The sequence below is a fragment of the Canis lupus genome, chromosome 10, assembly GCF_011100685.1.
Source record: "Canis lupus familiaris isolate Mischka breed German Shepherd chromosome 10, alternate assembly UU_Cfam_GSD_1.0, whole genome shotgun sequence".
Classification (NCBI taxonomy): domain Eukaryota; kingdom Metazoa; phylum Chordata; class Mammalia; order Carnivora; family Canidae; genus Canis; species Canis lupus.
The window spans coordinates 32,055,055-32,068,189 of NC_049231.1; the positions used below are offsets into that span (position 1 = coordinate 32,055,055).

At 43.1% G+C, this 13,135-nt stretch overlaps 1 protein-coding gene across 11 annotated transcripts in view; it reads left to right on the forward strand.

Moving 5' to 3' along the window:
* Nucleotides 1-12,081, forward strand: part of BPIFC (BPI fold containing family C) — a 60,190-nt gene extending 48,109 nt beyond the window's left edge. For 9 of the 11 annotated variants that reach the window (XM_038550753.1, XM_038550757.1, XM_038550755.1 and 6 more), the window contains 4 exons: nucleotides 6,693-6,735; nucleotides 9,404-9,467; nucleotides 10,227-10,303; nucleotides 11,486-12,081. In XM_038550753.1, the coding sequence (XP_038406681.1) occupies nucleotides 6,693-6,735; nucleotides 9,404-9,467; nucleotides 10,227-10,303; nucleotides 11,486-11,608 (307 nt within the window). In that variant the 3' untranslated portion in view covers nucleotides 11,609-12,081. Of the gene's footprint in view, nucleotides 1-6,692; nucleotides 6,736-9,403; nucleotides 9,468-10,226; nucleotides 10,304-11,485 lie in introns of those variants that run through there. The other 2 variants (XR_005365651.1, XR_005365654.1) reach the window with 2 other exon arrangements.
* Nucleotides 12,082-13,135: the final 1,054 nt, after the last annotated feature.

Genomic DNA, 13,135 nt, shown 5'->3' on the forward strand with positions numbered 1-13,135 from the left:
AGCACCAAGAGGTGTAAAGGGAGGTGGGGATCAGTGAGGCATCCCTGAGAAGACCAAATTAGGCTCCCAGAATACTAACCCCCAAAACACCTTTCTAAACATCCCCTGCCTGAATGTGTCTCTGGAGCTGCTCCAGGCTGGCTACACAGGCAGCAGATACACAAATCAAGGCCAATCCAGTGTGGTGAGTTTAAAGAGGCAGTGAGATCATAGGCTTTAGAGTCAGACTAGCTGGTTCAGATCCCCACCCTGCTGTTAATTAGCTGTGGGGTCTCAGGTAGGTTACTTAACCTCTCTGGGCCTCCATTTCCTTCTCTCTAAAATGAGGATATAATACAATCCACTTCAGGGGGTTATTGTCAGGAATACATGAGTTAATACATGTAAAGTGCTTGTTAAGTGTTCAAGGTTGGCTATGGCTATTATTTAAAATTAGGAGCTGGCCTCAGCCAGGGAAAGATCATTTCAAGAGTTCTCCTATTCAGAAAAACCCTGTTCAGGAAACCCCTCATTCCCGTTTTACACCCAGTGATGGCTATTATAGAAATTGCCTTTTGTTCTACTACTTATGACTACTTTATTATTGAGCCTTTACTGTCTACTGGTCCTGTGCCAAGAACTTCACATTTATTACTTTATTTAAACCTCACAACCCAGTATGTCTAGGACCTGGCATGGTCTTCAATCAGTGTCTGTAGATTTAATGAACAGACCTGGAGATAGCTTATTATCCCTGTTTTACAGTTTATAGAGGTCAAATCACTTGCTCATGTCACAGAGCTATTGAATGGCAGAACCAGAACTTGAACCTGGATGAGTGGTTTTCACAGCCATGAATGTTCACTTACGACATTACACTGTCTTTGATGTGGTGCCTAGCAAAAACTTAGAAGATTTAGACAGTAAATATCCTTCCTTGCCCAGAAGAGGAAACCCATGAGTGTGAACTCACAAAATTGAAGCAGAAAGCCTGTCCTTTCTCAATGTGAAGATTTGATAGAAGATGAGAATCCACAGGCAGTGGGTGACCTGCAGTGGAAGAAAAAGCACATAGCTTTCCACACAGCTGCGTTGAGAAATAGAGTGAAGGGAGAAATAAAGAAAGTAGAAGCAGAGAGTTCAAGTAATCATCGTGACCTCTATGAGTATGTCTAATTAAGAGCACAGCCCTGTAGTCAGGCATGTCTAATTTTGAATTCCATCTCTGTCGTTTGCTAGCTGTGTGACCCTGGGCAAGTCAATCAATTTCCCTAAATATCAGTTTCCTCATCAGCAAAACAGAGCACCTATCCACAGAGCGGTTGTATGGGTAGACAAGGTAATATCTGAAAAGTGCAGTGTTCCCCACATAACCAGTGCTCAAGAAATATTTGTTACTACTAACAGTCGAGTTTTATTCTCTTTTCCCCTTCTGGGATCAAATTTTGACCAAATAAGAGGGAGAAATTGGTCCCAAAAGACAGGATAAGTCAGGACAGCCTTAAAAAGGCCTTAGAGTTGGCCCTCAGTGTCATAAACCAATTCGTACTGGTCTATCTACAACTGAGACTTTTGTTCCAAACACAGTTCTATTGGGAGATAACCCCAATGCAGGTTGATTCACATAGAAGACATTTCTGAGACCAAATTAAACAACACTTACCCTTTTTTTGGTCACCATATAGATGACTAAATTCTAACCCTTTTTCTTAATTGCATGCAAAGATCAAGTCAATCAAATATACAGTATTGTTAGGCCATTTAGAACTTTGGAACAATTTTGACATTGCTACGAGTGAAGCATTGGACACTCCTAAACTAGGCCCCCACCAGTAACATCAGCACACACACAAACACACACAAACACACTACAACCCCTTCCAGGTCAGAGAATGCAAAGATAGCTGGCTACAAGCAGATAGAATCACCACCCGATTCTCACAGCTTGGGCAGATAAACATTTCCCAATGTAAGCCATCCGAAAAGATACCCAGAAAGGAAAACAGTCTGGGAAGAATGGATTCAATTTTTGTCAGAACCATGTTTTAGACAAGTCATCAGAACACAGGCTTAGCACCTGGGCTAACCGCCATCTCCACCTTCCCTCTGAGCTACTATGAAAGCCAGGGCAGGGGAATGCCACCGTGGGAGGCCGCCGTCAGAGGAGGAAACTCCAAATGACTTCTTTGCCTTCTCCCAAATTTATTGGGGGAATTTCCAGAATGTAGAAGGCAATGAAGATAAAACACTGAGGATCTCTTCCTCATCAAGAGGGTTCCTTTAATACCAGTGTGGGTTGAACACATTCCTCACATTAAAACCTTTCATTGTTGGGAGCACCTGGGTGGCACAGTCGATTAGGCATCTGACTCTCCTGGTTTTGGCTCTGGTCATGATCTCATGGTTGTGAGATTGAGCTCCATGCTTAGTGCGGAATCTTCTTGGGATTCTCTCTCCCTCTGCCCCTCCCGCTCATTCTCTCTCTCCCTCCCTCTCTAAGATAGATAAATAAATCTTAAAAAAAAAAAAAGCTTCATCGTGGATTAAATCCACAGCCTGGGCTTGTCAGGCTCTCCTACTGCCTTCCAAGCAAGCCAGTCTTACCTCTCATAACTCCCTAAAGTGAACATTCTGCTTTAGGCTGGCTCACTCTCAGAGTGACCCCAATTCTACTAAACACTTCCCCACACATCCTTTATTTGCTCACTTATCTATAATTCATTAATGACAATTTATTGAGCACCTATTATGTACTCTATACTGTTCTTAATACAGATAGTAAAGAGAAAGGCAATTGTTTCTACCTTCCAGGTCCATGGCCTGGTGAGAGCAGCACTCAGATTAAAAGGCAAAAACTGAGTCCTAAGGGAAATGGTGGAGTGCTTGTACATGGTACTGTACAGAGTGCTTCTATCAAAGGGCAGTTTATTCTCCCCCACCCCAAATCTTATACACACACACACACACACACTCACACTCCTACCTCCAACCCACACTGGTTTCTTCACCTTTTCGGACCTTCTTAGAAGGTCCTGCAGTAAGTCAGTGTGCTGTGTAAACCCACAAAGGAGCACCAAATACATGCTGCTTTGCATTGTTCCCTAATTGATTCCTATACATACAGCTTCTGTCTGTCCATCATAATTATAATTAAAATTCTTCACATAGCCTAGAGCATTACTGAGCATAGAAGGGTCACCTAGAAAACCTCTTGGTCTGCCTATCTTTTCTCCATACTGCAGCCAGACTGATCTTTACAAAACACAGACATCATCTCCTTTTTTTAGAAACCCTCCATAGATTCCTTGCTCTTAAGATAAATAGAGAGGGAGAGCACCACAGGCAGAGGGAGGAGCAGGCTCCATGCAGGGAGCCTGATATGGGACTCAATCCCAGGTCTCCAGGATCACATCCTGGGCTGAAGGCAGGCGCTAAACCGCTGAGCCCCCAAGGATCCCCATCCCAATTTGCCTTTTTACTCTTGCTCACCCTTCATATGTCAGCTCAAGGAAACATTCCAGCTTGGAAACCTTCCTGCATCTGCCAATTTAGATCAGGTTCCTCTCTTATTTGCCTTACTGAACTTTTTCTTTCCTTCGAAGCATTTATCTCAATCTGTGATTAAACCGTCATCAGTGGGCTTACTTGATTAATGTATGCCTCTCCCCATTAGGCTTTGAGCTACCTGAGAGCAGTGGCTGTTGTTTGGTCTCACTCAGAATCGTTATCTCCAGAACCCGTCACAGGGCTGAAATATATTAGGTGTTTGATAAGTATATTCTGGGCAGATGAATGATTGATTGAATGAATAAATACTAAGTGCCTAAATGTGACATGCTCTGGATTCAATAGAGTTCCGAGTCAGAGGGCAAATAGACAATTATTGTATAATATTGAGTGCGAGAATTGGTTTTCAGTGTCTGCTATGGCCACAGGGTTGGAGGAATGGCATTGTGAGTGCCTGTGCCTTGGTCCACTTGAACTTCATTATGCCATATTTGCAATATGGACCCGGATCATGACCCCACCATCATTTGACATGCTAAACTGTTTGATTTTTGCTCTGGGTTTCAATCAGGGCAGTAAATCTTCTCCAAAACTTTTTAAATAAGCTATACTCACATATGTCTGCAAGGTAGGACTACTTGAGCTCCCTTTCTCCCCAACAACTTTGTGGTTCTGTAATAAAGTTTGTAGCAGTAGTGCATTAAGAAACAGATTGAGGGGCTCGGTTTGAGAATGAAAAGACTGAATTCAGTCGCCACCTAGTGGGCAGAGTTGCACTTGAGTGTTTTTCAGAAGGGGGACAGAGTGCTCTTTGCTCCGCCAGAATTTCTAACCTGGCTTGGGTTGCCCATCATAAAAGGAAGTGTAGCCAAGGGGAAGCATCCCCCTCACATTTCTCCAGCAGTGACTTCAAGTGTTTGTTCAGCTGCTCAGCTTACTTCCTTTATTTTTTTTAAAGATTTTATTTATTTATTCATGAGAGACACAGAGAGGCAGAGACACAGGCAGAGGGAGAAGCAGGCTCTCCACAGGAAGGTAGATGCTCAATCACTGAGCCACCTAGGTGCCCAGTTTACTTCCTTTAAAGATGCCCTAAAGATTCTGGTCCTCGATTCTGACTCAGTTTGAGCCACAATGCCATTGATGCCATCTCTGATCTTTGTCAGATTTAACTCTTTTTGGTTTTTACTCTTGCCTATCGCTTTAAAGCAGTCGCAAAACTCAATTCATATTAACGTGATATTGGCTGGTAGTAAGCAAACTTACCTCTCCCATTAATATCTGTCTCCTCCTTAAATGTAATAACAGAAAGAGGTAACACCTGAGTTAAATCTTAAACAATTTTAAAAAGTTAACCAGTCAACAAGAAAAGGGAGGAACAATTTCAGAAAGAGGGAGCAGCATAAGCAAAAAACACAGAGGCCAGAAGTATCATGGAATATTCAAGGAAATATTTTACAGTTGTTTTAAGATCTTTATGACCTTATCCACTCTAATTTTGGAGAATCCAGCCCCAAATATATTGCATATATTCAAATGCATTCCACATTAAATATAATGTAAATTTAACCACCAGTGGAGTTGAGTTAAAGTGACTAGTCACCATGATGTTACTTGTTATGGGCATGTGTTAATTTTAATTTTTCAGGATTTTAGTTTTGAAGCCAACACATTTTTTAACCTCTGATATATAGTGCCTGACCTTTTTTTAAAAAAAGATTTTTACTTATTCATGAGAGACACAGAGAGAAAAGCAAGTTCCTCACAGGGAGCCCGATGCAGGGCTTGATCCCAGGACCATGGGATCATGACCTGAACTGAAGGCAGACAGTCAACCGCTGAGCCACCCAGGCGTCCCTATAGTGCCTGAGTAATAAAACAGCATAGGAGTGCCTGAATGGCCCAATCAGTTAAGTGCCGACTCTTGATCTCAGTTCAGGTCTCTATCTCAGGGTTGTGGGTTCAAGCTCTGTTTTGGGCTTCATGCTGGATGTGGAGCCTATTCAAGAAAATAAGATAGGGGCACTTGGGTACCTCAGTAGTTGAGTGTCTGCCTTTGGCTCAGGGCATGATTCTGGACCTTGGGTCCGGGGATTAAGCCCTACATCAGGCTCCCTGCAAGGAGCCTGCTTCTCCCTCTGCCTGAGTCTCAGCCTCTCTGTGTGTCTCTTATGAATAGATAAATAAAAATCTTTTTAAAAAAATAAAATAATAAATAAAACAGCATAGCACTAAGCAGTTCAAGGTATAAATGAACTGGTAGAGAATGAAAAGAAGTATAAAATAAAGTATAAAATTCAAGGTAGAGAATGAAAAGAAGCAAGAGCAGACAGGCAGCTGGGCACCAGAATACAGAAAGGTTTGTGTGCCATATAAGTGACTTGGACTCAAGCCATTGAATAACTTTGAACAGGAGTGAGTCCTCATCAGACATGCTTGTCATTTAGCTCACTCTGGGAATGATATGGAGGACAGACTGGGGAAGACCAAGATTGGAGATGAGGAGCCATTAGAAGGCAAATAAAGAAGTAAGACTCTTCCCCTGGCAAAAGTGAGCCATGGAAAGCTAAGGGGGAAAGCAAGGTGAGGCAAGATCCTATAGTAGAAGGAAGGTTTGGGATGGGCATCAAGAGATCTGAGTTCTGGTCCTAAATTAATTGGAACTGTTTCCCCATCTGTGAAGTGAAGGGATCCTCCCTGTTGATTACAAGTGCTTCATCTTATTATTACAATGCATGAAAAATCAGGTGTGTATTCTGGGAGTTCAGACCAAGAAGACCTGTAGACTATTTCTCCCATCCAAGTGCTAACCAAGCCCCACCCTGCTTAGCTTTGGAGATCAGATGGGACTGGGCACGCTCAGGGTGATATGGCTGGAGGCTGAAAACTGTTTCTGAAGATTCCTCTGCAATCGGGTTGCCAACAGTAAGTCCCATATAGCAAATGCACTTGGGGAACCCATCCTGGTTACGAATCCAAGCCTTCTGCTAGGAAGCTCCACTTCTTAAGCAGCAAATGTCAGGGTAAAGTCATAGTGGAAATCTATATCCTTACCGGTCTGTGTGGTTTTTTTAAAATAGTGGCTTATGGACCTTTAAAAAAAAAATCCCCTTTCCTTTTTGTTCCTTTCTATTGAGATGGTTGTTTTTAAATCTTCCACCCTTTAAACTTTTCCTGTTGATGTTTGTTGTTTTGTTTTGTTTCAGATTCCGCCTCTCTTTGCCAGAGTCCAGTCGCAGCAATATTGAGGTAGGAATCAGAGCTCAGAGTTCCCTGTCAAGGGAAAAATGATAATTTTCCTCTATAGTAGCTGGATGACTATTTCCTAAGCCTCTAAGTACTTGGTTTCTCCATGAGTGTAGGTTTTAACTTTAAAACTCCTTGTGTAACTTCTTGTCCACCAACTCCATTAACTTTTAAGCAGGACAGCAACTCTCCAATTCACTCTTCTCTATTCAGAAAGACTTTTACAAGAATTTTTTAAAAACTAGGACCTATGTAATATTGGAGGGAAAACAGGCATTTTCAGGGAGATTTCATTTTTTGGAAAAGTAATCTTCAAGAGTTAAATATAAGATCTGGACTCCCAAAGGATAAGGCTATCTGTAAATTATTAAGGCCATCATTAAGTTTGTTTGTTGAAGCCTTAATAAGCCATCTCCTAAAATCGCATCAAGCCTGGTTGTGCAGATACCTTTCTGGGGGCCCCAGCCTAGTGACCTCCTGATTGGAATAGCATATCCCAACAGTGACTTGGAAACAAACCCCTCCCCACAAACTACAGGAAGATCAGCCAAATCACTTATTGGTGTCCCTACCCTTCTGGCACTTATATTCCAGAGCAGTGGCTCTCACCTAGGGCCAGTTTTGCCCCCAGGAACATTTGGCAGTGTCTGAAAACATTTTTGGTTGTCACAGTCTGAGAGGTGTTATAGGCACTTAGTGGATAGAAACCAAGGATGCTGCTTACCATCCCACAGTGCACAAGACAACCCCACAGCAAAGAAGGATCCATCCCAAAATGTCAATAGTGCTGCTGTTGGGCACTCCTATTCTGGTGTGTGTGTGTGTGTGTGCATGTGCGTGCACATGTATGTGTGGATATGTGTGAGATAGGTGAAGGGTGGAAGACAACAAGCAAATATATATTATATCCTGAAAAATATTACAGGGAAAGATAAATCCAACCAAGAGAATGGCCAGTGCAAGTAGCTGGGGATTACAGCCTTGGGGTTGTTGAGATGATTAGCTAGAATTATGTGTGAAATTCATTTAGCACATTGAATACATGGTAGGTATTAAATAAATGATGGCCATTATTTTTATAAAAGTTAATTTCAGTTATTGCCACCTCTATGTCAAGGGACAGCATAGCATAATGGTAACATACACAAACTCTGAGGTCAAACCGCAAGAGTGAACTTCCACCTACTGGCTGTATGGCCTTGGTCAGGTCACTTGATCTCTCCCAGGCAGTACTGGGACATGATAAGTACCGAATTTATTATCGTGTTTAACAGATGCAGCTATTAAGAGAGGAATAGATTTGAGGAAAAGAGCAAGGAAACCCAAGAATTTATCCAGCAGACCAAACAAGATGTTTATTTCTTTAATTTTAAAGAAGATGGGAAGATTAGGAACAGGGCATTAGTGTCAACAAGCTGGAAAATAAGTTACATCTTTCATGCCAGATATTGACATTTAGTTAGCACCTCCAGGCATAGCCATTTGATGGATGACAGACTATAATCAGTGAGAACACCTAGCTGACTTTCTCATAAATAATATTTATGAGAAATAATATTTCCTGAGCCTAGAGGGGCGAAGTAAGTCCAAGTCTTCCAGGAAGACCCAAAGAAACTGCTTAGTATCAACAACAGGGAGTGCTAATAATGACATTTCTGGAAGAAAAAAAAATGACAGTGGTATATACTGGGCATTTAACATAATATTAACTTGTTTAATCCTGAGACCAACTCTATGACATTAGTGCTGTTATTTTCATTTTACAGTAGAGGAAACTGAGGCACACAGAGGTTAAAGAACTTTCCCAAAATCACAGAAGTGGTAAAAACAAGAGCTAAACCTAGGAAGTCAGCTTCAGAGTCCTCCTTGCTAAGCTGCAAAGCTTTGCTAAGCATGTAGGATGTTCAAAATATATTCACTGAGTGAATTGATATTCATCATAGTCCATTTATTTTTTTTAATATTTTATTTATGAGAGAGACAGCTCACTCACACACGTGCATATAGAGGGGAGGAGCAGAGAGGGGGTGGAGAGGGAGAGAGTCTCCAGCAGACTCTGCACTGAGCAAGGCACCTGACCCTGCCAATCCTATGACCCTGAGACCATGACCCCGGGATTGTGACTGAACCAAAACCAAAAGTCAGGTGCTCAACTGACTGAGCCACGCAGGTGCCCTATAGTCCATTTATTTTTAATACCTGAATCTCTCCAGGAACTAACACTTTGCTAAATTTTAACAACTTTATTCAAGATAAATTGGACATTCTGGTGATACTGTTAACTATAGAGCATCACATAATACAAAGGACCTCAAGTAAGGAAAGACCACTAACTGGAATACTTAATAATTGTTTATATTGTCTTAGTAGATATCTAAGCTGCCATGTTTGCTGGCACCATGTGGTCCCTCTGCATCTGTTGTCACCATGATCCACCATACAGGAGAGTAGAAATGTCCGTCCTCAAAGAGGAAAAAAGATTGGGAAACTGTGTAATATGGTTTCCCAGAAAATAGCATTCAGTGTCTGGAAATCTAGACTATCTCTATGAGGAGATTCTAATTATTGCCCTGTGTCATGATTAGGTCTGGGAAAGTGCACGTCCAGACCAGGCACGGTACTTTCAAAGGCCCTGACTTGGCAACTGATTTAGTATCCCCTTTCATTTTAGGTCTTGAGGTTTGAGAATATTCTGTCCTCCATTCTCCACTTTGGAATCCTCCCACTGGCCAACGGTAAGGGGATTCTTGGGAAACATTTGACTCTGACATTAGCTAAATGTTGGGGATTGTTTTTCCACCCCAAAGCCTGTACTTCTATCATATGATTGTGTGAATCTAGGCCAATGCCAGAATTTACAGTTTGTACCATCAGGGAGGTGGTTGAAAAATTAGTTACTCCAGGTCCAAGACTTGTTAGTAACACTACCCACAGAACTCAGAAAGAATGGCTAAACTCTGGTTGAGTTAAGGAGATTGAAACCGCTCTCCTGAGGCAGTAAAAGAATCTCCTTCAGGTCTGCCAGAAATGAGATTAATCTCCCCAGAAGACATCTCTGCAGTTCTTACGCACAGACCACCATCTGGATAGACAGATTTAATGAAGGACAATTCTAGGTCCTCTCTCTTCATACAGTTGTTCACAAACTACAGCATCCTGAGTTTGGCTTCGTTAAAATACATTTTGTATCAGAGAATAAAATGTTCTCAGACCCACTAATAAGGATGTTTTCAAAATATAAATTGGACAAGTTGCCAGCATTTTTCTACTATCCAAATGCACCTAATTGCTTGCGCATTTTTATTAAGCACTTTATTAACAAAATAAGCATTTATACCAGGAAAATGTAAGGAACATAGAATGAAAATACAGAATCGGGAAGAAGGAAAAGATAGATTATTTAAAAGCTGCTTATTCACCTTTAACTAAACAAAAAGTTTGCCAAAACTTCTGTGTCTGTGCCTAGTTATCTTACATTCTGTTCTGTATTTTAGCAAAATTGCAGCAAGGAATTCCTCTGCCCAACCCACACAAAATCTCATTTGTCAATTCAGATGTTGAAGTTTTTGAGGTAAGAATGTGAATATTCTCTTCACTGCCCCCATTTCTTTTCATAGTACAGTAAGCCTCATCCTATTTTGCTTACTCTGTTTTATGCCACTTTGTTCTCCTTTGTGTTTTTCCAGCCCAAGGAATTTTATAGGCAAAAGATTTAGCTCTTAAAGCTTATAGTCAGGGCACCTGGGTGGCTCAGTGGGTTATGCATCTGCCTTCAGCTCAGGTCATGATCTCAGGGTCCTGGGATTGAGTCCCATATCATCGTTGGACTCCCTGTTCAGTGGGGAGTCTTCTGCTCCTTCTCCCTCTGCCCCTCTCCCCCTACGCTTGTTCTCACTCCCTTGGTCTGCTCGCTCTCTCTCTCTCTATCTCTCTCCCTAAAATAAATAAATCTTAAAAAAAAAAAAAAAGCTTGCCATCAACAATGAAAAGCATTTAAACTTGAGTTTAAAAATCAGACCAAGTCCCTTTGCAGCCAGGCTTATTCACACCACACACTATGAGAAGGTGCACTGTGGTGTTCTATTTCATGCATTCCACAAAACAACCTGCAAGGCTGGGATTAGCAGTCCCATTTTACAAATGAGAATACCGAGGCCTGGCAGAGACCTGACTGGCTCTTCTGATTCTCTCAGTGAACCTTTGCTTGAACCAAAGGACTCTCCTTGAGGTTCAGGGATCTGTTGTGAGCTGTTTCCTTATTAATCATTATCAGCAAACTCCAGAACACCTTCCCCCCCCCCCCCATTTTGGTGATTTTTTAGGGGGAAAGGGTAGAGGAAGTAAGATTCTTTTTTTTTTTTTTTAGATTTTATTTATTTATTCATGAGAGGCACACAGAGGCAAAGACATAGGCAGAGGGAGAAGCAGGATCCCTGCAGGAGAGCCTGATACAGGACTGGATCTCAGGACCCTGGGATCACAACCTGAGCCAAAGGCAGATGCTCAACCACTGAGCCACCAAGGTGCCCCAGGAAGTAAGATTCTGATGAAATTCTCAGATCTCATACACTAGCCTGCCCTCCTGCTTCCCTCCCCACCTCCTCTTCCATAGCTGCTTAAGTCACATAAGGAGACCATAATCCCAAGTGGCTTGTCCCTATGTCTAAGGCACTCAGAAGAGGACAGCGGGGGGTAGGGTATGACACAGGAGGACCTGGTCATGACATTGTCTTCACCATTGCCTCCTTTTCAGGGTTTCCTTTTGATTTCCACTGACCTGAAGTATGAAACATCCTTAAAGCAGCAGCCAAGTTTCCATGGTTGGGAAGGTCTGAGTCTCATGAGTGGACAGTGGAGGGGGAAGCCAGCCGCCTGACTGCCTATTTGACATCCACTCCAGGAAGTAAATGGCCCTTAATCCCACAGCTGCCGAAGCCCAGGAGGGGAAGACAGTACACACTGGATTGTAAAGCTCTTGTGAAGTGCTTCGGTTGACAGTTTTCTTTCTCAAACCCTTGGGGACAGAGGGAGGCAAACTGAATTAAAGAGCTAAATCAGGGTGTGTGTCTGTGGGTGTGTGGAGGGGTGGGTGTTTCAATGTGTGTTTATGTTCGGATGCACATTGTGTGTTTCCTGTGTTTATAAGGTGCCGGGGCCAAGAGTGAGGCATATGCCTCTGAACAGGTGCAGGAGAAACTCTGAATACAGGTTTGCATGAATGTTTCTGGAGGAACTCCCTTTAGATCTCCTAGCAACCCAGGGTTTCCCCCACTTCCCTGCTTTTTGGATTTTATGTTTTATATTTACAGCTACTGCCCCTTGTATTTAATTAAACTTGTTTTCTATCAATGCCAACCTTGTCTTTTTATTTGAAAACTTATCTGCCCTGGATTTTTTTTTTAATAAAATAAAGATGAGAGAATTTAGCATCTTTATTTTTTTTAAGATTTTTCATTTATTTATTCATGACAGACTCCCAGAGAGAGAGAGAAAGAGGCAGAGACACAGGCAGAGGGAGAAGCAGGCTCCATGCAGGGAGCCTGACGTGGGACTCGATCCCGAGAGACTCCAGGACCAGGCCCTGGGCCGAAGGTGGCACTAAACCGCTGAGCCACCTGGGCTGCCCAATTTAACATCTTTAACCAAGTTGACAAAAAGTGAGGGTGTGCAGACTTCAAGGCTCGATTTAAAAAGGAACACCCTGTCTCTTGGATGTTTCTGGTAAGAAATAGTGGTCACAGGAAGCTCTGGAAGTTATACCACTTCTTTAAGTTTTAGGATTTTCCCTCCCAGATGAAATGAAATGACAGTGCAGAGTCCTAAGCCTAGATCATTTGTAGTTGGCAATATACCTAATCATTGGGGTGAAATGGGGTCAGAAGAGGAGGCAAGGGGCACCCCCATGGATAATGTAAGAATGACTAGAACCCACCGCTTCATCTCCCCGGAGCTGACAATCTAGGAGCGAGTGGAAGACGGCGGGTTCCTGCAGGGCCAAGCCCCGCACTGGTTACTCCACACTGCCACCCACTCAATGCCCACAGACACTCGGAAGAACTGTGGTCCCATTTCACAGACGAGGGAACAGAGGTGACGAGGGATGAATCCTACAGGGCTGGTAAAGCAGCCTCTGCGTGCAAGGCAGAGGTAGAATCTGAATCCAGGTCTTCCCAAGTCCAAAGTCGCCGCTATTTGCATGAGGAAGGACTAGAGGCCGCAACAAGCACGTCAAAATCCCCTTCTAGTGTGAGCAAGAGACGTGCGCATAAAGAGCGTGAGCACAGGGCCCTTGGGACCCCGGGAGGCGGTGCGGGGGGCGCGGGGGGCGCGGGGGGCGCGGGGGGCGCGGGGGCGCGGGGGGCGCGGGGGCCGGGCCGGCTGCGCTCCGTTCGCCTTCCCCGCG